The 27,354-nt window shown below is 40.6% G+C and overlaps 1 protein-coding gene across 1 annotated transcript in view; it reads right to left on the bottom strand.

Annotated features, from left to right (window-relative positions):
- POLR3B (RNA polymerase III subunit B) overlaps window positions 1-27,354 on the bottom strand; it is a 153,378-nt gene that overhangs the window by 1,977 nt on the left and 124,047 nt on the right. The window contains exons 24-26 of the mRNA XM_063447777.1: window positions 14,535-14,638; window positions 2,355-2,521; window positions 1,728-1,841 (exon numbers count right to left, since the gene is read on the bottom strand). Of these exons, the coding sequence (XP_063303847.1) occupies window positions 1,728-1,841; window positions 2,355-2,521; window positions 14,535-14,638 (385 nt within the window). The remainder of the gene's footprint in view (window positions 1-1,727; window positions 1,842-2,354; window positions 2,522-14,534; window positions 14,639-27,354) is intronic.

Here is a 27,354-nt window from a genome sequence, read left to right as displayed (position 1 = left end):
GGCACCAAAAGTAATTGGATAATTGACTCAAAAATTGTTTCATAGACAGATGTGGGCTATTCCTGGACATCCATGGAAAACAACAGTGGTGGATAATTGTAGGATCCTTTCCATGGTAAAAAAACAAAAAAAACAAGCAAAAACACCTTCACAACATACAACCAAATAAAGACTATCTCTAGGAGGTAGGCATATCATTATCCAAGTCTACCTCTGGAAAGACAGAGGGTTCACCGCAAGATTACAAATGTAAACCATTCATAACCCTAAAGAGTAGAAAGGTCAGTTTAGGCTTTGCCAAAAAACATCTAAAAAAAACCAACACGGGTTTGGAACACCAGCCTTTGAACATATGAAACCAAGAAGAACCTGTGCCAGAATGACGGAAAAAAAATAAAAAAAATATGGAGAAGGCTTTGAACGGCTCACAATCTGAAGCATACCACATTATCTGTAATACACAATGGGTCACTAGTGTTTATCAATGATGTGACAGAATACAGAATTACGGTAGTTGGATGAATTCAGAAGTGTATATGGATATTATGTCTGCTCAGATTGAGACTAATTCAGCGAAGTTGATTGGACTGTGTTTCACTTTACAGATGGACAATGACTTAGAGCATACCGCAAAAGAAACCCAGAATATTTTTAAGGCAGAGAAATTTAATATTTGGCAACAGCCGAGTAAATCACCTGCTCTCAACTCGATCGAGCATGCATTTCACTTGTGGAAGACAAAAAACTTAAGGTAGAAAGATCCACAATAACTGAAGACAGCTGCAGTAAAAGCCTTGTAAAGCATCACAAAGAAGGAAACCCAGCGTTTGATCATGTCCAAGCGTTCCAGACTTTAAGCAGTCATTTACTGCAAAGGATTCTCGACAAAGTATTAAAAATCAAAAATCTATTTATTTTATGATTGTGTTAATCTGACCAATTACATTTGAGCCTCTGAAAGAAGAGGACTGTGTATGAAAATTATTCAATTCCTAAACGTTTCATACAATATTGTTGTTCATCCCCTTGAATTAAAGCTGAAAGTCTTCACTTTTGCATCTTGGTTGTTTCATTTCAAAACAGTTGTAGTGGCATATAGAGACAAAATTATGAAAATTCTCTCAGTATAGAAATATTTCCGGACCCAACGGTATTCCATCTCATAGGATTCATGTCATTAAAAGATACTTAATCTTTAACTTAAAAGGTTACCCCAACCACCATGACCGCTTCTGCTTTTAGAAGTTGTCAGGTAGTCATAATAGGCATTTGCAGCTTTTCTGCTTGAACCGCTGCACATACAGAGATATTGGCACTTTTGTGCCAGGGGCTAGCTGCACACCAGGAATTGGTCCCGAGCTACATCATGTCAATTCTGTGCAAAACACAAGTCTGTTGTCAGTGTGCACTGTACACTGGCAACTGACATTATCAGCTTGTATTCTTGCAGGCAGTGCAAGCTAATGTGCCCTCCTTCCTTTATTTTTGCACTCCCTGCAATAGTTAGTACTCTTTATTTTTGTAAATATTCCTCCCATTATCCACCCCTCAACTCCCTCCCCTCTCCACCTCAAAGCTCACAAGGGAGTCTGTGATGTCAGATGGGGGAGTGGAATCCAGTGTGGGGAATAGCAAGTTTACAACTTATTTAATTGTGTTTTACTCTTTAAAATGTAACATTTCATGTATACTCAATACATTTTCATGATGTTCAGTAGACTGCATACCTGGTAAGGACAGCCCTAGGACCTCTGGCTCTAGCATGCATCTTATCCAGTACCATATGCTTAAGTTTCTGATAGTATACCGGTCCAAAATAAATATAAGCTTCCAGGGGCTCCCTGCAAAAAAATAAAGATCAATAGCAGCTGGCCACATTTTGGCAACATTTAGTGTAGAAACATATGTAACGTATAGCACAAAATGGTACATACACAGACAAAACTCTTGGAGCCTTATGTGATTCTGTCAGTATGGAAATTATGTCACACTTGATGTGTTTGAGAAACACTCATTGTGAGCCAAAATGCTACCCATTTCAGTTTTAAACATAAACAGGATGTGTGACATCCTTAAATCTACTGTGTGCAGAATAAAATGCATGCAACACCTGACAGCTTAGATTTAGCTCACCACACAGGGAACGAGATAAATATGTGTAAACAATTGGGTACTAGTAACTGCACATAAATTCTAAACAATACATTTGTTAACCACAGGTAGCTAATACAAACACATTAGTTTAATAGAACTTTTATAAAACATTGTCATATTTGACAAGGCACAGTCCATTTAAGCCTGATAAGTCTTTGTTTCGAAACTTAAAAAACGACCAAAGTGATATAAATTCCTACCCTGTGATACCAGATGTTACATAGTCTTTCCCTAAGTAGTTGTAGCCATGTCGGATAAGATCTTCACAGACATCCTTAACTTTACTGCCCCCAAAGGCAGTACCGTAGTGAAATCGGCCATCTAACACACCAGCCTTTCCAGCCAAGAGTTCAATTAATTTCCCAACCTATAGCATAGAGATGGAAAAAAAAAATGCATTTGTGACATTTGTTAAAACAAAACTAGTTTATATTCTTTGAATGCATTGCAAATGATGGACTCTATCAAGAAAGATTTAATCTTTCTTTCATAAAAGGAACTATATCCAGGACGGAGAAAGCACCCATGTGTGCTAGATGCACATTGCTTCATCACTTCATCTGTTGCTGGAATAATTTATTTCAAACCCTGGGTGGCTGCGTTGGGGTCAGTCACACCACCTACCCGAGACAAGCATCTGTTGATCCACGTTTTATACACTTTCTATAATTTTGTTACTCATTTTTACACTTGATTTTTTAATTTACTATCCTGGCCCCATTAGGAGGCAGACCAATTAAAAAGTATATTAACTGCTCTCCCCTCATTACCATTCAATGTGGATTCAAGCCCTTTATTTAAAATATATGCCCCACTGTACATTCAGCTAACGGCCTCGGCCCTCCAATATTCTGTTTGCTGGGTAAAGTTCTAGCGGCAAGTTGTTGGAGGCTTTAAGTTGCTCCCATACGTGGCTTCAGTTAGAATCTTTCTAAATGCTAATTATCATTCAACCATACGTAGGTATTATGTAGCATAAAATAATTGAAAATACAGTCAATCCTTCTCATGTGTTGTCGTTCTGTTTATTATGATTTTTTTTAATGCACTTCACTGCTTATCTGCACATGATCTACTGTAATCTCTACGGTGACTTGCAATAATAAACTATATCCAGGGTTTGATAAAGGGAATGCAGGAAATATTCACTTAATCCACAATAAAGTGGACAAGGTAATAACTGGAAAAATTTAATCAGTAATCAGTATCCTGAGGTATCCTGAGGTAAATGGGATCGCAGTCCACTCTGCATGCACCATACATATACAAACCACATATAACCCCAGTGCAAGTGAAATATACTAGCCGTGTAAGGCTACTCCTCTACCTAGTATAGATAATTAATAACCGTTGCATTACCCAGACAGGTGCTTAAAATATTAATATACAAGCTTTATTAATTAGGCTTATTTGTAGCACTTTTGATTACCCTTTGTAGGTAAGTAGTGCACTGGAAAATAAACCAGTGTACCAAGGTAGACAAGGGGTTAAACCATAGTATTAGTACTAAAAAATAGGGATTAACTACAGGTTAAACCATAGTTCTGTCCGAATAAAGCAGCAAGTTAAAGGTGCACATTGTACTGCACCAAAACGTGCGTTGGGCGTCTTGCTTGGAGTGCACTGTAGGATGCACTGTAGGATGTCTTTCTGAATTATAGACATGCCTCACTCACCAGTTTTTTTAATTTTATTTTTCACTCCTTTATTCTTTTACTCCTCTACCTATCCAGTCAGTTTAACAGGGAGAGAAACGTTGCTACACTTTACGGTCTTATGCTCAACCTATTTCCTGTACATTGTAATTTATTTATTATTTGGGATATTTTAGGTTGCAGCTGAATATAATATAGTATTATATTATCAAAGCGTTGTTTATTCATACTTCACTTGGATAGTACTATGGTCTAACCTTTAGTCAATCTCTGTTACTTAACACTTGGACCATGGTTTACCAAATTAATCCCTACCTATCCCCCTCACTTTAAAAAATTATTTAGGGCCCACACCAGGTGGGTTCCCCCCCTTTTATTGTAATTTAGGACCCCCCCACCCACCGCTCACCACTACTCGCGCGACAATGAAATTCCGATCCAAACAAAGTCCTGAATTGAGTCCTAACACGAATGGAGAAACTGTTCTAATTCTGTTAGGACGAAATTCGGTAGTTTCACCGGCGTTCTGTCTAAATGACAGGACGTTCGGTAATACTGACAGGAAGTATCGCGAGATCATGAAGGAAAGGTAAGAATTGTGGGAAAATTTCTCTAACCACAGGAAACAGAGCACACTTTGTTCCTCCGCTGGTCATAGATGGTCAGGCGTAGGAAACCTCCATAAGACAAAATAGTCCCTACTTTGTCTTATGTTTTAAAGAAAGCAAGAGCAAACCGGAAGAAATGAAGAACAAATCCTGACAGAGGGAGAGAAGAGGAATCAATTGGGGAAAGGTAAGTTCGGTATGACAGTGCCGCTTTAACTTGCTGCTTTATTCGGACAGAACTATGGTTTAACCTCTAGTTAATCCCTATTTTTTTAACACTAATACTATGGTTTAACCCTTTGTCTACCTTGGTACACCGGTTTATTTTCCAGTGCACTACTTACCAGTGGCGTACACACGATCCGTGGGGCCCCTCGGCACGAAAACTGATCCGCGGGGCCCCTCGGCGCTTACACTGCACGGGCCAGTGCCGCAACACATAACGGCGGGCACCTGGTTGCAGGGCTGCGACTGCTGTATGTACGCCAGTGCATGCAGATACACATAAGGACCACTATAGGCACCCAGACCACTCCAGCTCAATGAAGTGGTCTGGGTACCAGGTCCCTCTAGTTTTAAAACCCTGCAGCTGAAAACATAGCAGGTTCAGAGAAACTGCCATGTTTCACTGAGGGGTAATCCAGCCTCTAGCAGCTGTCTCACTGACAGCCACTAGAGGCGCTTCCGTGATTCTCAATATAAAAATCACAATGAGAAGACGCTGGACGTCCATAGGAAAGCATTGAGTAATGCTTTCCTATGAGCGGATTGAATGCTCGCGTGGCTCTTGCCGTGCATGCGCATACAGAGCTGAGAGGCGGATCGGGGCAGAGAGATCCCCAGCGCCAAGGGGGTTTTAACCCCTTCCGCCCAGCGGGAGGAGGGCCACAAGGGGTGGGGGGACCTAAGGACTATATAGTGCAAGGAAAACGAGTTTGTTTTCCTAGCACTATAGTGGTCCTTTAATGACAAAAATTCAGATACACATACAGACAAACAGATACCCATGCAGACCAAGAGATACACATACATACCCACAGACAGGCACGCACGCACGCACGCACACACACAGAGATATACATACACACACACACACAAACTTATAGTGACAGACCCACAAACACACTCACTGACAAACACATACACTCACTAACAAACACACACTCTCTAACAGACAAGCATACACACACTCACAAACAGATGCATACAACACAAGCTAACAGACATTTACTGACAGACATACACACTCACAAAACATATGCTCTCACTGACAAACACACTCACTAACAGACACACACACAGTAACACACTCACTGATACACACACACACACACACATTCAGTGACACACACAAACTAACACACTCACTAGCAGACATACACTACCCGCAAAGTGACGCACCCGGCCGGGCCCCCTGGAGCTGCAACCGCGGTATGTACGCCAGTGCTACTTACCTACAAAGGGTTATCAAAAGTGCTACAAATAACCTAATTAATAAAGTGTGTATATTAATATTTAAGCACCTGCCTGGATAATCCAATGGTTATCCATTATCTATACTAGGTAGAGGAGTAGCCTTACACGGCTAGTATATTTCACTTGCACTGGGGATATATGTGGTTTGTATATGTATTGGTGCATGCAGAGTGGACTGAGATCCCATTTACCTTAGGATACTTAGGATTACATTTTTCCAGTTTTTACCTCGTCCACTTTATTGTGGATTAAGTGAATATTTCCTGTGTTGTTGTTATTATTATTAGGGTTAAAGGAACACTATCGTCACCTAAATTACTTTAGCTAAATAAAGCAGTTTTAGTGTTTAGCTCATTCCCATGCAATTTCACTGCTCAATTCACCATCATTTAGGAGTTAAATCACTTTGTTTCTGTTTATGCAGCCCTAGCCACACCTCCCCTGGCTATGATTGACAGAGCCTGCATGAAAAAAAAAAACTGGTTTCAATTTCAAACAGATTTAATTTACCTTAAATAATTGTATCTCAATCTCTAAATTTAACTTTACTCACATACACAAGGCTCTTGCAGGGTCTAGCAAGCTTTTAACATAGCAGGGGATAAGAAAATCATAATTAAACAGAACTTGCAATAAAGAAAGCCTAAATAGGGCTCTCTTTACAGGAAGTGTTTATGGAAGGCTGTGTAAGTCACATGCAGGGAGGTGTGACTGGGGTTCATAAACAAAGGGATTTAACTCCTAAATGGCAGAGGATTGAGCAGTGAGGCTGCAGGAGCATGTTCTATACAACAAAACTGCTTCATTAAGCTAAAGTTGTTTAGGTGACTATAGTGTCCCTTTAAGCCATCTGGACACTACTGGAGTGTCTACACTGGTGTATAGATCCCAAGAAGTCAACTCTTGGGTATCTTATTCTTTTGATTAGTTTGATAAATAGAAGGAGGAAACTCTGAAGTCTATGACCACTATCTCTTTTTCTTCCCCGGACTCCACAGGGGCCAGGAAGTTTTGCCTTGAGTGCCAAAGATCAACACATTCAGCTGATCACCAGTACCCAAAGAAAAACCTTCCTAATCACTGGGATGGAAGGAGGAAGACTGAGGAGGCAGAGCTGCTAGGTGCAGGGAACTTGTTAAACTGTTTAGACCTATAAATAAGACAGCACCTATGCACTCCTTGCCACAAAGCCACTTCATTCAGATGAACTAGTAATGTGGTGGAGTGTTTCTTTACAAAGGACTAGGTTGATGAAAAAGATTGAAGTTCCCACTTGTCTTTCAACAATTCACAGACTAGGGCAATCCATTCCACTGCCCCTGTCATGGAACAGATAAGGCTTTCGGGCAGCTCTAGGAACTCTACAATGACTTTTACACACACTGGTGTCCATCATGCCAAGAAAAGAGGGGAACTTTTCACCATCACTTCCAGAACATAATGTGGAGGATAGTTTTTCTCAGGTAATGAAGATTAAACATAAGAGGGTAAAACTAGAGGCATCAATGTAGATGTACTCCTCAAAGCACATGTCTGGTGCAGTGGTTCCCAACCCAGACCACAAGACAAGCCAGTATATTATAGTGATTGCCAGCATCCCTACTGAAAGAGTGTGGATGTCAGAGGTGGGACCTGGTCCAGTATGAGAGTAATTTTATGTAGATAGATTTTACGTCCACCCTGATTTAATTACTTTGGGCTAGAAACTGCTTCACAAAACGGCTAAAAGTGAGAAACATATAGACCACATTATATGTCATTTTTACTTCTTCACCTGCAGTAGAACATAAATGAAATAGAGTTGCTTCTGAAAAAACCTAGGTTATTTTGTAATTAGTCCATGAATAATGAAATACACATATACAATTTTTATGTAAATTAAACATTTTTAATCTTTCAATGAAACGTTCTATCTAAATTTCCCTTTTCATTGAAACTTCTACAAAATCTTGCAGATGTTCTTAAGATTGTTGTAACATTCAACAGAACCTTTGCAAATTCTAGCTCTGCCCTATAAGTGCACTGTAACAACAATAATTACACTCCAAAGTACTGTGTATCAGCTTGACAGTTCTCATAATTGGTGCCCAATGTCGACCACCACAACTTTTAAACCGTAACAAATTAAATTGCCGTGGATTAGCGCTAGACTTTCTTACTAGGCAGTGGCTTTGAATAGCTCTTACTGATCTCTGTTTCTCTAAGCTACCATTAAAATCAGCTGGGAGTTTATTAGTTCCAGTTATGGGTCTACGTAATTAAATGTCTCAACCTTTTATCTAAAGAAGTCTAAGTAGCAAGCTAAATATGTTACCAGTTTTAATAAGAGTACACTCAATTTCTTGGTGATATGTATTATAACAATTTGAGATGTAGCATAACTGTCATTTGCATTCCACATTTGAGCATGAATACACAAACTGTTTTGCAACAGTACCTTCAAACATGATGTATTTCAGGATCTATGTATATAAGCACAGGTGTCTTTTTTTTTTTCACACTAGGACAGGTGAACCTTTCAGGACAGTGTTCTTTCTAATCCATCAGGGCCGGCGTGAGCCACCTTAGGGGGTACCAAACGAGTTGGGAGCAAAACCGGTCCTGCAATATGGCCGTGTAGGCATCTACCTACCAGGACAGCAGGTGCCTAGCCTGCCGGAATGCGCACTGTTCAGGGGAGATGGGCAGCTAAGGAGCTCTGATCCATATGTGCTCTTCTTGCACAGCTCCCTCCTGCACCCTACAGTGATTATGGGATGAGGTCACTCTAGCCCAAGCATCACTACAGAGTGCTCAAGGGAGTTGTGCAGTAAGAACACATCAACTTATTTAATTATCAATATTTTGACAGTTTTCATTTAACCATTTCAGCACCAAAAAGCAAAACTGTTGGGTATATTTCAATACTTTTTCACAGTTAATTATACGTGTCATTTTCACAGTTAATTATAAAAAACATGTACGGTATGTACCACTACTATAAAGCCCCATGATTTGTATTCTGCTACTGCTGCGGAGTATAGCAATACCCTATACCTCTATCTTGGTTGGTTTGGGCACAATTTATAGGGCCACATATGTACATTCATTTTGACACTCTTCTATTTGCTTCCCAGAGATGCTTTTTTTTCTCTGTGCCACCATACTGACCAACAAACACTATTTCTAACCCTCAACTTAATTGCAATGCTAACCCTAATTATGCAGCTTAGCAGATCGACCCACATGTTCACTAATCATCCTGGGAGCTTATCATAGTACTGGCTCCCATAGTACTGGCAGGTCATTCAAGTGATTGGCCAGCCTGGGGGCCAATCAGGGGCTACTGCTGGACTTTCTGATTGTGAGATAGTCCAGCAGTAGCCATTTGGCAGCTGGGGATCAGCGATCACTCAATTCACAGGATTGCTGTCACTGCAGTCCTCTGGCTGTGACAACTTCTTGAGGGTGTTACTGGACAGCCTCAGCAGTGACACTGTTCAGTACCAGCATGCACATGCTGCGATCACCAAAAGCATGGACACCATTTATGTCAATCATATTTTATTGGTAAGGTTTACACCGGTAACAAAGGTAACAAAAACAGCAATTTCACATAAGTCACACGGAAATGTAGATTGATCCTTTTGCAACATAATAACAGTTAAACTTTTGAGGTGCAGAAATAAGATGCAGATTTCTGGGAAGCTTAGGTAACAAAATTGGCTTTGGCAAAAACACTCGCTTGCTTCCCCCTGGGTTCGCTTGGATTTAGTTGGGCGTCTCTGTGGTCGGCAGTACCCATTCCCAGATCCCCACTTATTATCAACGGATATCTAGTGTCTCCATTTCGGGGACAACTCCTCACTACCCCAGAACCTGCGTCGTGTCAGGGTATGGGTGCCCCTTGTGTGCACGGGTAGTCCAAGCGGGACCGGGTTCCGTTGCTGTGTGTAATTATCGGAACAGTGTGTCCCTTGGGCGTCTTACTTATGGATTGAGCAGCCCCATGTGTTTCCCTGCTCGGTGGTGTGTCTTTTCAGGGGTATCGGTCGTGTCTGGTGGGCCATAGCTGTCCATGGGTTTGTGTCTAGGCGGTGGCCTACTGTCATGTCTATATCCGTCTGGCTTACTTCCCTTGACTCCTAAGTCCCCTCAAAGAGGTTATGTTCCGTATTATGTCGTGTGGTCCGGTTTCGGTTTTGAACACCTAAGTGCGAATAAAGTTACCTGTCCGTCAGAGTAAAGTCTAGTCAGTTGGGGGGCCAGAATCCTCTGGCGTCTAGTAGTGTGAAAGGTCCGTCAAGTTGGGGATTGGTGGGGGGGAAGAGGGGGAGGGGGGTGAGCAGGGCCGGTACGAGGGAGAAAAAAGAGGGGGGGGGGTCCGGAGCCCGGGTGAGGTCTCCTCCGGCTATTTAGCTACCTTATTTCCTCTGCGCTGGGTATAATCCGACCAGTCTGCGCAGCTCGGGTAGCCACTCTGGGCTCTCTGCCTGTCCCGGGAATTTTACGCGATTCCTCTGGAGATGTAAAGTCGCCAGGGGTACCATTGCAATGCGCACTTATCTGAGCGTCCCTGCAGAGAGGCTGTCAGTATCTCCATATCATAGACGCTCTCCACCTTGTCCACCCATTGTCTAAACGAGGGTGTCGTTGTGCGTTTCCAATGTAGGGGAATCAATGCTTTCGCTGCATTCAACAGATGTATGGTGAGGGAGTGTTTATATTTCTGCGTGGGTATGGGAGTGTGATGTAGAAGCATTGTCATGGGTTGTAAAGGGATGGGATCGCCTGTGACTTCTCTAATTTTCGTGTTTATCATCTGCCAGTATGTTACTATGCGTGGGCAAGACCACCATATGTGCAGATTCGTTCCCAGGGCCGTGCCGCACCTCCAGCAGTCACCCGCACCAGCTCCACCGAAGTGCCTAAGGGTGTCCGGAGTCCGATACCAATGCGATAATAGCTTATATCCAGTCTCTTGGATCTTTGAGCTGATCGAGCACTTGTGGGTTAAGCGGACTATTTTGTCCAATTCCTGGTCCGAGAGTTGTGTACCTGTCTCTCTTTCCCACTTGCTCTTGTATCCCAGTGGGTAGGAGTCTTGGGCCTCTCCCAGAGATTCGCACAAGCGCGACACCCCATGGTCTATGTGACCTCTTTTCGTACATAGATTTTCAAAATCCGTCAGTTGCCTATGAAGATGGTCTTTTCCAGCTAAGCTGGTGACATACGATTGCACCTGGTGGTACCGAAATATGTCTAATTGTGTGGGCCGTGTGTCTCCTAACAGGTCCTCGAGGGGTCGTAGTCGCCCCCTCGAGCACCACTGATCTAGGTATATCCAGTTCGCCTGACGAAAGTTCCGCAGTGCCGTCGGGTGGAGTCCCCCTGCTAGGTTTGGGTTGTATGCGATCGGGGTCAACGGGTTCGGTGATGTAGTGAGCCGATGGGTGTAGCGAACCTTGCACCAGACATTGAGCGTCGCGTCTATCATGGGGTTGCCAGTCCGCAGTTCTGCGAACGTGGTGCCCCCCAACCACAGTCTCGAGGGGATTTTACCTCCTGTTTGCTGTAGCTCCATAGCCACCCAGCGCTTTGGGCTCTTGTCAACATGCCAGTCTGTGAGCCTGTGCAAGTGTGTGGCTTTATAGTAAGTGGACGCCGAGGGCAGTCCCAGTCCCCCGGATTGTTTAGGTCTCTCCATCGTCGACTTGCGGACCCGCGAGGGTCTATGATTCCAGATAAACCCACGGATAGCTGTATCCAGCGATTTGAAGAATGATTGTGGGATTAAAAGTGGCAGGGTGGCAAAGAGATACAACAACCGTGGCAACACGTTCATTTTGATCGCGTTAATCCTCCCGAACCAGGTGATATAGTAAGCCGTCCAGCGATGGAGGTCTGATTGTATATTCCGGAGGAGGGGCAGGAAATTCAGTTGGTACGTTTGTGAAAGGTCTTTCGGTAGCCAGGTACCGAGGTACCGTATCTTCTCCGTGCACCACGAGAAGGCAAACTGGTTGCCTAGTCTGTGGGCATCGCCTTCGTCCTTCATTATCGGCATCGCCTCCGACTTGTCAAGGTTCAGTTTCAGGTTTGACACCTGGCGGTAGTCTTCAAAAGCCTTTAGTAGGTTGGGCACAGAGACCAGAGGTTGTTCCAAAAAGAACAACATGTCGTCGGCGTATGCCGCTACCCGATGTTCCTCCGTGCCTACGCGAACCCCTGTTATACCCCCGTCCCGTCTGACCGCCTCCAGGAAGGGTTCCAGGGTGAGGGCAAACAGGAGGGGGGACAGGGGACAGCCTTGTCGCGTTCCATTACATATCGGGAAAGACCGCGTGAGGGCTCCGTTTATCCGTATCCGGGCAGTCGGAGTGGTGTACAGGGCCGAGATCCACATGCGCATATACGGACCAAAGCCCATGTGATGCAGCGTTTCCTTCAGGTATGTCCAGTCCACCCGATCAAACGCCTTTTCGGCGTCCGTCGAGAGGAGGACGACGTCTCGCTTTCCGGCCCGTGCGCTATGGATTATGTTCAGCGCTCGGATGGTGTCGTCTCGTGCTTCCCTGCCGGGAATGAAGCCTACCTGATCCGGGTGGATCAGGTCAGGCAGTAGACGGGATATCCTCAGGGAAAGGGCCTTCGTGAACAATTTTAGATCTGCGTTAAGCAGTGAGATCGGCCTATAGCTGGCACAATTACTCGGGTCTTTCCCTTCCTTGGGGATCACCGTGACTACAGCCGCTAGGGTGTCCGTAGGGAACGCACCCCCTTCCCGCAGGGCGTTTAGGCTAGTCAGAAGTCTCGGTAAGAGCTCCTCTTGGAACGTCCGTAAGTAAGTCAGGGGGAGGCCGTCAGGGCCCGGCGCTCGGTGCGGTTTCAAACGTTTCATTGCAGACGCTAGTTCTTCAAGGGTGAGGGGGTTGTCCAGCTCCTCCGCGAGTGCCGGTGTGAGTTTACGTGTTACATGTTGAGCTAGATAGTCCGTTACTCGTCGGTAATGGGTCTGTGCAGCAGCTCCCTGTTGGGTCTGGGATTGGTTGTACAGGTCCGCATAATAGGACCTGAAAGCATCCAGAATGCCCTCAGGCATCCCTGTAGTTCGCCCATTTGGCGTATGGATTTTGTGTATGTGTTGGGATCTACGCTTTTCCTGGAGCATCTTCGCCAGGAGTTTGCCGCTTTTGTTGGAGTGCTCATAAAAGAACCTGGCGGATTTTCGCATGGTGTGCAGCAGGCCCTGGGAAAGATGATTCGTGAGTGCTCTACGGGCTTCTGTGAGCCGTAAATGTATGTTGTCGTCTAGTGTGTGCTTATGTGAGTTTTCTAAGTCGGCTATCTGTTTCGTGAGGTCAGTAAGCTCGCGTGCCCTGTCTTTTCTGCGCTGTGTGCACACGGAAATGAAGTGCCCTCGGACTACGCATTTATGGGCTTCCCACAGTGTCAGGGGGGACAATGGACACCATTTAATGGAGATCCCGCAGCTGCGGAAGGATGATAAGCATGTCTGTTGCGGTGATGGCTTTCACAACAATTCACTGCCTTGCGGGACCTCAATAGCAAATTATGTGATACCTCAATATTGAGATATCCAGAAATAGCAATGCTACTGCAATCCCAGTTATGGCAGAAAAATTAAGGGCATTTAAATCAAGTCCATATGATAGATAAGTTCATCAATGACAGCTCTGTACCATATACAGACCCCGTCGTGGAGTGGTAAAACAACCGTGGTCATTTATCAACATGATTTTAAAAAATTCCTAGACCCCACCTCTATCACGCATAGAAACATAGAAACATAGAATGTGACGGCAGATAAGAACCATTCGGCCCATCTAGTCTGCCCAGTTTTCTAAATACTTTCATTAGTCCCTGGCCTTATCTTATAGTTAGGATAGCCTTATGCCTATCCCACGCATGCTTAAACTCCTTTACTGTGTTAACCTCTACCACTTCAGCTGGAAGGCTATTCCATGCATCCACTACCCTCTCAGTAAAGTAATACTACTAATAATAACATAGGTTAAGATAAGGTATATTTTTGGACTTGTATGAAGTTACAGTCAAATATAACAACCAATAACATATTTTTGAAGACATGGTCTCTGTAGTTGGAAAGTAGCCAGGTTCACACTCGTCTTTCAAAGTAAGTTTTGAAATATTCTGAAAGGTTGGCTGGCCTTGGTCTTTAATATGCTGTATTTCTACTTAATTTCCACTGTGGCAAAGGCTTATTAAAGGGACACTCCAGGCACCCAGACCACTTCTGCCCATTGGAGTGGTCTGGATGCCAACTCACATCACCTTTAACCCTGCAAGTGTAATTATTGCAGTGTTTTATAAACTGATTTGTTTTCCTGGCACTGGATAGTCCCTTTGAATGTCCTGCCTTTGAAACCAAAAATGTATTCTTGTCCATCCCAATCTTTGCATTCGCCCTCTATTTTTTTCCAGTTCAAAACATTTTTATTTCAATGGCTTGAACCATGTTTTTTTTTACAGTTTCTGAATAACTTGATCATATTAAGATCTAAAGTCTGACGACTTCTTTTGTATATGCTGTGCCTAAACTGAAAAAGAAATGGATATAAAAAAAAAAAAAAGTCAACAATTTACTAATCCCACCGAAAATAAGAAAACAAGTACTAACCGTCATACGAGAAGGGTAGCCATGAGGATTCATGATAATATCTGGGCAAATTCCAGTTTCACTGAAAGGCATGTCTTCTTGTGGCACGATTAAACCACAAACACCTGTAGTAACAAAGTATGTTAATAAATGACTTTGGAAAAATTCACTTTCAGAACAGAATAACAATAAAAATATTTTCAAATAAGTCCACATTTGTGAAATAATTGCCATTTAAATATTACTTTTCCTGTACGGATGAGTGCTTTTCATGTCAACATTGTGCATTCAAAGAAGTGCAATCAATGCAGTAAATGCCAGTCTGTCTTGCATCCTTTGCAATATATTTTTGCATCTTCCCCATCTTTTTTTATTTACACAAAATAACACTGGATATACATATACATAACACTGGATATACATACCTAGTTAATGAATCATTCAAAAATAAGGAGGTTTTAAAACTTGACCTTACAATTAGAATGGAATAGAGACAGCATTTAAAACCAAGGTAATAATGAAACTGATTTATGAGATTCTAGAATAACTGTTATGTCCGATATTTACAAGCACAGCAGGATCTCAACAAGGCTGCTATATTAAAAGAAAAAAAAATAAAGCTTAGAAAATACAAATGGTTTCTTGAGTAATCACACCTGATGAAGCTTTGTTGGCTCTCAAAGTATGTTCTAGGTCTCTAGGTCTAGGACTTGGTTAACAATGTAGCCAGGAATGCTACATATTCTAAAATCAATTAAACAATAAAAGACTAGTGCAGCAAAAAGTGGCCACAGGGAGAGGAAGACATAAAATTGCTAAAAGAAAACTACTTACAAAGTGAAAAGAGGTTTCAGATTTTGCAAAGTTGTGGAGTTTAGCAAAACGACAAAGTGCAACATATAAAGCATATTCACAAAAAGTACACGTACTAAAGACAATCTCTACACTCAAAACAGTAGGAGAAAGTTGGCGTCAGCACAGGGGGGAGTAGCTGATGTGAACTTACAAAAGACCCATGAAAAAGAAAGCCCATTACAGAAATCCGTAAATTAAGGCTGTTTTGGTGCATTTCTGACATAATCATTAAGAAGAGGGGAGAAAAAAAAAAAAAAGAGAGAGTGACAGTGTTTCCATTAAACGACTATGAAAGCAATAACTACCAACATAATTAAAGTGATCAGGTTTAATTCCCACAAGTGCAAGCAGAGTGCTTGTGTACACACCAAGTAAAACGGTTTATATCTGCTGGGAAGACTGGCTCCCTGCCCATAAAACCAGACAATCTCTTCACCTCTGTCACAAGGATACAGATCAGCTCTAATTTTAGTGATTTATTAAACCACTTATTAGCTTTCTGTTCTAAGTTAGCTATGACTACTTAAAGGTTTATGTAACTAACTTTTGTTTTTATGTTACACAAACATACATATAAGCTACTTACAGGTTACAAAGAAAACTATTTTTATATATATTTAAAAATAAAAAAAAAGTTCTCATTAAATACCCACCAATATATCTGAGCTCACTATTTATTTATTTTTTGCAGAAAAAGAAGCCAAACTACACATAGCAGTGAACTATCACAAATCAAACGTGAAAAATAAAATATTGTAGGTTGTTGGTAAAACTTAGACACTCAAAAAAAAGTGAACTGAGGCACCAGTGGTTATTACAATATTTTGTACTGTGCGGTTTGTAATACTTGCCCTTTAAACATAATTGCATTGTAACATATGAATCTATATATTTAAGGAAGCAGCTTTACAAATAAAAGTAAAGACATCAGTGATAAGAAATTAAAGGCTTAGGAATAACTTTAAAAAAAAAAAAAAAAAAAAGCAATTTGCAATATATTGCAGACTATATAGGACAGTGCAGTGACAAACTAATATACTAATTGGAGGTTTTATCCAAGGAGGAGGCAGATGTATGCCAGGAACCTAAACAGATAAACAGTAAACTCTTTTACAGAAAGCCTTTTCAGTTCAAGACTCATTTGCCCCATAACAGAAAGTCTTGCTCTAAATCAACATTACGAACCAGAACGTAAATTGAAGGTAAGTTCGATTAAACCAAGCCCCTGAGAAACCCTTTTATGTGCCAAGTCGGTTCCCATAGCAGACAGCCACTGTGTTGTTTGTTTTGTGTGAAAGTGAATGATAAAAGACCCATGAAATTGACACAGAAAGGCAGAACAGGAGAAAGAAGCGAGGCCTCTCCATCATTGCAGCTTCTACCCTCTGCTGACTCGTTTAACAATGGGACCTACACATCCAAACGCAGATCTAACACAGCTGTGCATTTCATTAGACCAAGAGGACCCAGTGACACTAGTGAATAATTAAACTTATTCTGCACCGCTGACTGTGCCTGTAAGACCAGTCATAGCTGACAGATTTTAATACAAGTTAACACAAAGACGGCATAATGAGCTTAAAATAAGTTAGCTATAGTTCGAAACTAATGAATACTCAGAGATGGCTAATATAGAAATTAAGGTCTTTTAAATGTCAGCATGGTACAGAAACAAAAGTAGAACAAATTCATATGAAACAGTTTGCTGAGGAGTATTTATTTCAAATGAATAAATTGACCAAAGGAAAATATAATAGCTATTGGATCTCTGTCTCTTGCTACCTATCCTAACCTATGTTTACCTGTCTACATCAATCTTGTCATCAACCTTTTAGACATATAGAATGCCTGGATCACAGCCCACCTACAACACAACTTGAAGAATGAAAGCCAATGGGAAAAGGGATGTAATATCACAAAGCAATGTTCCCGTCCTTTCTCCAGAAAGGTTTTAAAGCAAGTAAGACAGTTTGTCAGCACAGTGGTTCCTGACTTGGTCCACACCTGCATCCACATAGGAACATAATGGGGATATGTCCAAATTCTGTACTGTTGGTACAGCACACTGTAGTGGGTATGGTGTCAAGAGTTCTCTGGCTCCACCTCCCCATGCAAGTTGCTAGAAAGTTTGGTAACTATTTGACTTCTTACCAGAGCCGCTGGCCCGTGGTCCTTGCCTCTCTGCAGCCTGCTAGGAGTTTCTGTTCGCTCTGCAAGGCCAACTCATTAGCTGAAAGAGTCGGTCAAAGCGCTCAACCAACAAGCTAAGCCATGCACTGCCGTGCTTAGATAAGTGAAGAGAGCTTACGGTCTCGGAGAAGGAAGTAAGCAGCGCCAAGCGGTTTCAAGTGAAAAAGTTAACCATTACCAAACCGTTTAACTATTTGCATTTGGAGATGGGAGGAATGGTGCCAGGGCACTAATAGCACCATAACCACTACAGTGCCCAGTAGTGACTATGGTGCTTGGTGTTTTCCTATATTTCCCTTTCAGGGTCAATTTGGTCTTCAATCCTTAGTCAACATTGAGGAATATTACCCAAGCCTAACCCTTACTAAAACCAGAGCCATTATAATATGAAAAGTACTACAAGGGTAAAAAGAAGGAAATGTTTGTCCTGCGGTGAGAAGACAGTGGGTTAACCCACCAAGAAGTGTCAGTACATAGCTTTCCCAGAAGTCTTTCAAAAGTTCTAAGTCATAAATTTGCATAGCCGGCCTCACACAAAGAGGTGATTAATTGAAAGCTCCACAATTCTTACGCCCTATTATAAAACAATAACCACAAGTACGTCACAAAATACACACTGCAGCAAGTATCATCAAGAGCATTTAGTTTGCACTCTCTGGAAACAGAATTGTCATTTTATTCTGTACCATAAACAGAGAACAAATCCTGATTCTCTCTAAGTGCAGAGCCCAGGGGTCAGCAGGTCAGTGAATGCTCCGGGCAAGCTAAATATTTGCTTACCTTTTAAACGAGTGTTTAATATGGAATTCATATAACACACTTAACATAACAAAACCCCTTGGAATGGAGTACAATATCGTCTTTTCAAACTGTGTTTAGACTGCTCAATTATTCCGTTGAACAAAAGGAGTATTTACAGAAAGCAACATATTTATGGGTGAATTTTAATTCAGGGGTTTGTACTGAAAGGAAGAGGGGTGGATTTGTTGGAAAGATTTGTACAGAAATTTAAAGATCCACCCCCCCTCTCCCCCCAAGCTGTTCACTTGTTCATCCTATAAGAAAGACCGAATGTTCACTTTTAAAACAGTACATGTAGGCACAACAAACCAAAAAAAGAAAAACGTACACTCAAATATTTTTGTAATGTCCCACCCTATAGATCACAGCTGTGTAGTTTGTAGTTCAGAGCTCAGGGATGGCTCTGTTGGTTGTGCGCTACAGGATTCATAATCTAATGCATATTGTTGCTATTTGACACACTTAATCACCTGTAATAACTAAAGATTATTGACTAAGAAGAATAGAAAATTGAATTTTCAAAAGGGAATAATGAAGCCAACGTTTTTTTTTTTATTTTTTTTTATTTTTTTAAAGCGGCTTAATTACATGTATTGGAATTTTGTATAAAACAAACTAGGGACTACTTTCTCTTAAGCATTATATTACAATTGTTGTTTCGGGGAGAGGGGCAGGGCTTGAAGGGAATGGTGAGTGATCGCACATTGCTGGAGACTTAACGGACCACTATGGGCACCCAGACCACTTCAGCTCAATGGGTGCCAGGTCCAGCGGCCTGCTGTAAACATAGCAGTTTCAGAGAAACTGCTATGTTTACATATGGGTTAATCCAGCCTCTAGTGGCTGTCTCATTGACAACCGCTAGAGGCGCTTCTCACTGTGATATGCACAGTGAGAAGACACCAGCATCCATAGGAAAGCATTGAGAAAGGAGGAGAAGAGTCCCCAGCGCCGAGGGAGCCCGGCGCTGGAGAGAGGTAAGTGTTGAACGCCTTCCTCCAACTTCTGCCCGGCGGGAGGGGGGCCATGAGGGTGGGGGAAGCCCTCAGGGCACTATAGAGAAGTCTTGGAGGAGAGCCTCAGAGGTGGGAGTACGGACAGAGGATAGACGTAGGTCTTCAGCAGAGCGCATGGGCCCCGACGGGACATACTGGTGTTTTAGGGAGGATAGGTAGGTTGGACCACCATTATGTAGAAACTTGTAAGCAAGCACCATGATCTTAAATTGAGCCCTATATCTAAAACAAATATAGTGAAAGACATTTCACATGTACATGATGGGTACTGTTAATCATGTACATACAAGAGACCACTTTGTTACTGCTGCCAGGGTTAACAATATAAGAGAAGACAACTTTCACAAATATTTTACATGATAATTGTAAGGAATAGATATAGATTAAATGAACACTATAGGGTCAGGAACACAAACATGTATTCATGACCCTATAGTGCTAAACCCACCATTTAGGTGGCTTGCCCCACTTAGCCCCCTTAAAAGTTAATAAATCTCACCTTTTTTTTTTTTTAACCCTGTCCCATTGGTGACAATCAGAATTGCCAATTTTTAGGCAATCCAATGTTTTCTCATGGGGAACAGCATTGGATTGGCTATAATCGTCAAGGGGACTGGGCCAAACTTTTTTTGGGCCAATCAGCACCTCCTCATAGAGATGCACTGAATGAATGCATCTCTATGAGGAAAATTCAGCGTCCCCATGCAGAGCGTGGAGACACTGAACGGCACTGCTGCCTACTGTGCAGCACTGAGCCAGGAAGCCCCTCCAGTGGCCATCTGAGGAGTGGCCACTTGGAGGTGTCACTAGGGGCAATGTAAAACACCTGCATATAATGATTATACTAACGAAAATGCCTGCATATAATGATTATACGAACCAGAACAACTACATTAACCCCTTAAGGACACACTGAGATCAAAAAGTGCTAAAAAAGAGAATCTTTGAATCTTTACATATGTAAAGATAATGGACCACAACAGGTTTACACCCACAGCTTCAACCCAATCCATTTTTGGGCAAGAGACATGGATGAGGAGAAAATCAGTTTTAACTATTGAATTATTGGTTTCAACGTTTTATTTTAGTGCTTGAAAAAGATTTTGCAATAACCTCCCCTTAGGATTCTTATGATTCAGACAAAATCAGGGCATACATTTTCTTGTGAATAAGAAAGATGAACTTTGGAAGAAAGACAAAATAGTCAATAAAATTATCTTATCCTAATGGAAGGCCAAGAAAGAGACAACATTTACGATCGGTGAAATGTAAAGGCGATAATAGTAAACAGAAACAGCAATTTGACTTCATGTCCAGGAAATGCATACTAAATAACCCTCAAAACCAGATTAAGGCTTCAAGGAGAAGTAATCTGACAATCCACATGCAAACAAGAGCCAAGGTCTGAACAAAGGAGTGATTGTGAGCCAAAATATCCCGAGCATCTTCCAAAGGAAAAGTGGTCTTGTTCGTGTTAAAGAATGTAGTACAACTATTTTAAATCACCAGAAATTACAAAAAGGTCTGCAGGTTACAATGCACTGGGATTGTGGATTCAAAAATCAGTTATACTGAGCAGCAATAAATCCCTGAATATATTTATCAACCACCATGGTTTGGGCTAATTACATATATGAAAGTCAGTGACTTTTACTATGTGTAGGATCCCATGAAAAGGTGGAACATGCCCTCAAGGTAAAAATAATAAAAATTAATTACCGTACTTCTGCAAAGAGGGAGTTGGATACATCAGAGTGATTTCATATTAAGAGTTATAGTCATATAGAGATGGCAAAACATCAACCCAACATGAGGTATACATGAGTTTATATGTTTATTAGTAAAGGACCCTCTCCTACAATACCCCCACACAATGCACACAACACTGCAGATAGCCCAAGCATACACTCCCACACAACACCACAAATAGCACTTCTACAAAAGACCATAGACAGCACCCACCACACACTCAAATACTACATGCAATGCAGATTAGCACACTTAACATGACAGACAGCCAACATGCACAACACAACAGAAAGCCCCCATGAAACTAAAATACTATTAGCAACCACACACAGGCCACACATGCATAACACAGTGGGCAGGGTATGTAAACATATGCAATAGCACTAACAGGCCCCACAGACATCTAAAGGCCTAACCCAACCTGTTTAAAAAAATAAATAAAAATAAAATAAATATAATTATGCCTTGTTGCTTTGTTTATAATGCCCTATTAGGCACTTGGTTCATCTTAAGTTTCTAAAAACAGCACTGGGCCAAGCTATCCCTGATCCGTTAACTAACACTTAACTAACACTGGCTCTCTGGCTCCTCTCAGAAGTCAAATCAAATGTTTATCATAGAAAAGCATTATAGGACAATGGGTAGATAGACACCAAGCTCAGGCAATTGACAATCAGCTGCTTCTAGTCGAGAAGCACTGACTCCAACGACGCATGCACAACACAACACTCAGTCCGTTAATACACTCACATATAACAGATATCTCACACACTTTAAAATAATTAGGGCAAGCACCTTAAAGGATTTCAAAGTTTTACTTTAGCATAGTGTTGCCTAAAGGTTGCCTACCTCTGCTATAGGCGAAGGGCATAAGGAAGTGTGTGGAAGTGGTCCCTCTCTTGTAATTGGAAAAAAAGTAATATCCAGGCACACCTGAGGTTTCTTCTAAAATTAAGTCTTTATTTAAAACAGGGAAATAGATACGGCTTTCTGCTCCTCACTGAGCCTTTTTTCAATAATTTTGTAGAAAGTGTCAGCGCTTCAAAAAGTCTTATCCTTAATAGTTAAAAAAGGAAAATTGATGACATTAAACCATATGTTCTTGTGGATATAATGTTGATACACCTGCACGGTAGTAAATATTCCTTGATAAAACAGATTCACTGAGTACCTGATGTCATTGTCAGGAATAGGGTGGTGTTGATAATCCACAGCTTAATGTTGCAATTTTAATATAGCAGAAATTACTACAAGCAGGATGTAATCAAACACTGTTTATTTGCAAAAAGAAAAAAAAAACGTATTTTTCGTGGTAATAAAAATATAAACACACAAAGTAATCAAGAAATATATCAAAAAGTGGTATAAAATCGTAGCCACTAATTAGTCCAGTACAGACAGTTGAGCAGTAGAGTTACCCTTCTGTTAAAGCAGCTGTAGCAGTAGAAAGTTCTCTATTTAAGCCGCACAGACAATAGTAAAACCAGAGGGACGTTGAAATCTCAAACCGCTGGACAATATTGCTGGTGCAGGAAAAGTACAGATAAAAGAAGAAATGGATCCTCAGCTCATCAACGCGTTTCAACCGTACTTAGCGGGCTTTTTCAAGATAGTGAATGATCCGTGTGTCATAGCATATATACCCTGTGACATTGAGATGCCTGTCAAGATTTCTTAATGGTCCATACAATTATCTATGGTAGAACTTTTCATGTATAAGCCATCATTACATATAAATGGTACAGTGCATCAATTGAGGTATACAGACATAGGTATAATAATGTACCTTAAAGTTTTACAAGATACTAAAATCAATATACTAATGCATCTGATAACAAAAATATATTCAGTGGAAAATTGTTGTACTAACAATAAAGATTAAAAGAAGTTCATAAATAGATCAATGTAAAGTGGAATTATGAATGTCGATCAGTATTATTCTGAGTTTATCCTAAAAAGACATAAGGAGTTAATAATGATACAAATTCATAAATGCAGTTACCAAGAACCGTATACTCTACATAAATAAAAGTAGAAATATAGAAACAATCCTTGATAAAAAATAAAGAAAAAGGTAAACAAAATGTTTATGAATCCGATAAAAATAAATAACGATGGAAGAGATAAAATATGCATAGAATTATCTATAAAGATTACAGTTTATTCAATTCATATAAGAGAGAAAATCCTAATTACAGGGAGTGCAGAATTATTAGGCAAGTTGTATTTTTGAGGATTAATTTTATTATTGAACAACAACCATGTTCTCAATGAACCCAAAAAACTAATTAATATCAAAGCTGAATATTTTTGGAAGTAGTTTTTAGTTTGTTTTTAGTTTTAGCTATTTTAGGGGGATATCTGTGTGTGCAGGTGACTATTACTGTGCATAATTATTAGGCAACTTAACAAAAAACAAATATATACCCATTTCAATTATTTATTTTTACCAGTTAAAACAATAGAACATCTCAACATTCACAAATATACATTTCTGACATTCAAAAACAAAACAAAAACAAATCAGTGACCAATATAGCCACCTTTCTTTGCAAGGACACTCAAAAGCCTGCCATCCATGGATTCTGTCAGTGTTTTGATCTGTTCACCATCAACATTGCGTGCAGCAGCAACCACAGCCTCCCAGACACTGTTCAGAGAGGTGTACTGTTTTCCCTCCTTGTAAATCTCACATTTGATGATGGACCACAGGTTCTCAATGGGGTTCAGATCAGGTGAACAAGGAGGCCATGTCATTAGATTTTCTTCTTTTATACCCTTTCTTGCCAGCCACGCTGTGGAGTACTTGGACGCGTGTGATGGAGCATTGTCCTGCATGAAAATCATGTTTTTCTTGAAGGATGCAGACTTCTTCCTGTACCACTGCTTGAAGAAGGTATCTTCCAGAAACTGGCAGTAGGACTGGGAGTTGAGCTTGACTCCATCCTCAACCCGAAAAGGCCCCACAAGCTCATCTTTGATGATACCAGCCCAAACCAGTACTCCACCTCCACCTTGCTGGCGTCTGAGTCGGACTGGAGCTCTCTGCCCTTTACCAATCCATCCATCTGGCCCATCAAGACTCACTCACATTTCATCAGTCCATAAAACCTTAGAAAAATCAGTCTTGAGATATTACTTGGCCCAGTCTTGACGTTTCAGCTTGTGTGTCTTGTTCAGTGGTGGTCGTCTTTCAGCCTTTCTTACCTTGGCCATGTCTCTGAGTATTGCACACCTTGTGCTTTTGGGCACTCCAGTGATGTTGCAGCTCTGAAATATGGGCAAACTGGTGGCAAGTGGCATCTTGGCAGCTGCACGCTTGACTTTTCTCAGTTCATGGGCAGTTATTTTGCGCCTTGGTTTTTCCACACGCTTCTTGCGACCCTGTTGACTATTTTGAATGAAACGCTTGATTGTTCGATGATCACGCTTCAGAAGCTTTGCAATTTTAAGAGTGCTGCATCCCTCTGCAAGTATCTCACTACTTTTCTGAGCCTGTCAAGTCCTTCTTCTTTTGACCCATTTTGCCAAAGGAAAGGAAGTTGCCTAATAATTATGCACACCTGATATAGGGTGTTGATGTCATTAGACCACACCCCTTCTCATTACAGAGATGCACATCACCTAATATGCTTAATTGGTAGTAGGCTTTCGAGCCTATACAGCTTGGAGTAAGACAACATGCATAAAGAGAATGATGTGGTCAAAATACTCATTTGCCTAATAATTCTGCACTCCCTGTATAGTGATATCTACACAGAGTGATAGCAATTTTCTTTGCTGTAGTTCATTTTCGTTACAGTGATAGGAAAGATACAATGTGCAACTGTATACACGCTTAGTTGCAATGCTAAAATTGGATACATTCTCAATCAAACAGAAATAGGTATAGACATAGTAGGACTTTTGGCTATTTTAGATACCTTGTTCAGATGTTCGCGGTGTCTTATTATAAAATTACACAAGCAAAGAGCTCCACTCTTATTGAAGAGAAACTTACTTAGAACTATTAGTAAATGGTTTATTGAATCAGTAGCCTGTTGAATTAGCTTACCCTGTACATAAGGGCACATTTGGTAGACCGCAACAACAACACATGCATACTGTCTTAAAATAAATACTAAGAAGAGTAAGTTGTGCCCTTAATAAATGGTTAAAATTGGAGGACAAGAACAAAAATACCTATTTCTGTTTGATTGAGAATGTATCCAATTTTAGCATTGCAACTAAGCGTGTATACAGTTGCACATTGTATCTTTCCTATCACTGTAACGAAAATGAACTACAACTAATCGCTACAGCAAAGAAAATTGCTATCACTCTGTGTAGATTTCACTATAATTAGGATTTTCTCTTGAATAAACTGTAATCTTTATAGATAATTCTATGCATATTTTATCTCTTCCATCATAATTTTTTTTTTATCGGATTCATAAACATTTTGTTTACCTTTTTCTTCTCTATTTTTTATCAAGGATTGTTTCTATATTTCTACTTTTATTTATGTAGAGTATAAGGTTCTTGGTAACTGCATATATGAATTTGTATCATTATTAACTCCTTATGTCTTTTTAGGATAAACTCAGAATAATACTGATCGACATTCATAATTCCACTTTACATTGATCTATTTATGAACTTCTCTTAATCTTTATTGTTATTACAACAATTTTCCACTGAATATATTTTTGTTATTAGATGCATTAGTATATCGAGTTTAATATACTGTATAACTTTTTAAGATACATTGTTATACCTATGAAAACCAAAGAAGAAAAAAAAAAAGTTACCTGCGCTCTTTCCACATCCCTATGTATTTTTAAACAAATGGAGGTTTTTAGTTACCTCCAATGGCCATGAGAGGGTAAGCCCACCTGCCACGTCAAGGCAGACCTCTTAGGTGGTCCTACTATATTATTATTATTATACCTATGTCTGTATACCTCAATTGATAGATGCACTGTACGATTTATATGTAATGATGGCTTATACATAAAAAGTTCTGCCATAGATAATTGTATGGACCGTTAAGAAATCTTGACAGGCATCACAATCTCATAGGGTATATATGCTATAACACACATCCCTCACTATCTTGAAAAAGCCCGCCAAGTACGGGTGAAACTCGTTGATGAGCTGAGGATCCATTTCTTCATTTATCTGTATTTTTCTGGCACCAGCAATACTGTCCAGCGGTTTGAGATTTCTACGTCCCTCCGTTTTTTTTACGATTCTTTGTGCGGCTTAAAGAGAGAACTTTCCACTACTATAGTTGCTTCAACGGAAGAGTAACTCTACTGCTCAACTGTCTGTACAGAACTAATTAGTGCCTACGATTTTATACCACTCTTTCATATATTTCTTGATTACTTTGTTTATTTATATTTTTATTACCACGAAAAAATAAGTTTTTTTCTTTTTGCAAATAAACGGTGTTTGATTACATCCTGCTTGTAGTAATTTCTGCTATATCAAAATTGCAATATTAAGCTGTGGATTATCAACACCACCCTATTCCTGACGATGACATCAGGTACTCAGTGAATCTGTTTTACCAAGTCATATTTACTACCGTGCAGGTGTATCCATTAGTTAGGTAAAATGTTACAGTCAGGTAAAAGCTAGTTATGTTGGAATTGTATTTTTTGTTTTTAATTCATCCTCTTTAGAATACTTCGATTTATTTTAGTAATTAGTTCTGCTCAATAAACTTACCTTTTTGAGGTCATAACTTATGCTCAGCAGCACTACACAACGTTAAAGAGGAAAAGTAACTTCTAACAATTCTGTACATCGTTACCCATGTGAATGTTACAGAGGTGAGAAGTTCAGTGAATTTGTGCTTGGATTTTGCTTTGAAAATGCCATGCAACCATATGCTTTGGAACGCCTTCCATTAAGCTGTACACGCCCATGTCTCTACAGGTTCAGTACCAAACCCAAATATCATATGAATTTATTTAAAGGGACATTCCACTGACCAAATATAAAGCAATGAAAAATCACTATTTGATAAATATATATCAAATTAACACATGCATGTAATAATGCATTTTTTCATTGGTATATCGAATAACTCTTATCAGAAGCCTTCCCCTTCTTTCTCAGCCCAGATTTATGTGAGTGTCCAATTACAGACTTCCCAATGCAGCGTCTGTCGGCGCAGGAGATCTAATGTGCATGCGCGGCAATGGCTGCACTCACATTAGAATTTCCCCATAGAAAATAAG

Source organism: Pelobates fuscus, chromosome 3, assembly GCF_036172605.1.
Source record: "Pelobates fuscus isolate aPelFus1 chromosome 3, aPelFus1.pri, whole genome shotgun sequence".
Taxonomy (NCBI): Eukaryota; Metazoa; Chordata; class Amphibia; order Anura; family Pelobatidae; genus Pelobates; species Pelobates fuscus.
Note: the sequence above shows the minus strand (reverse complement) of the source record. Positions and strands in the feature narration are given on the sequence as shown.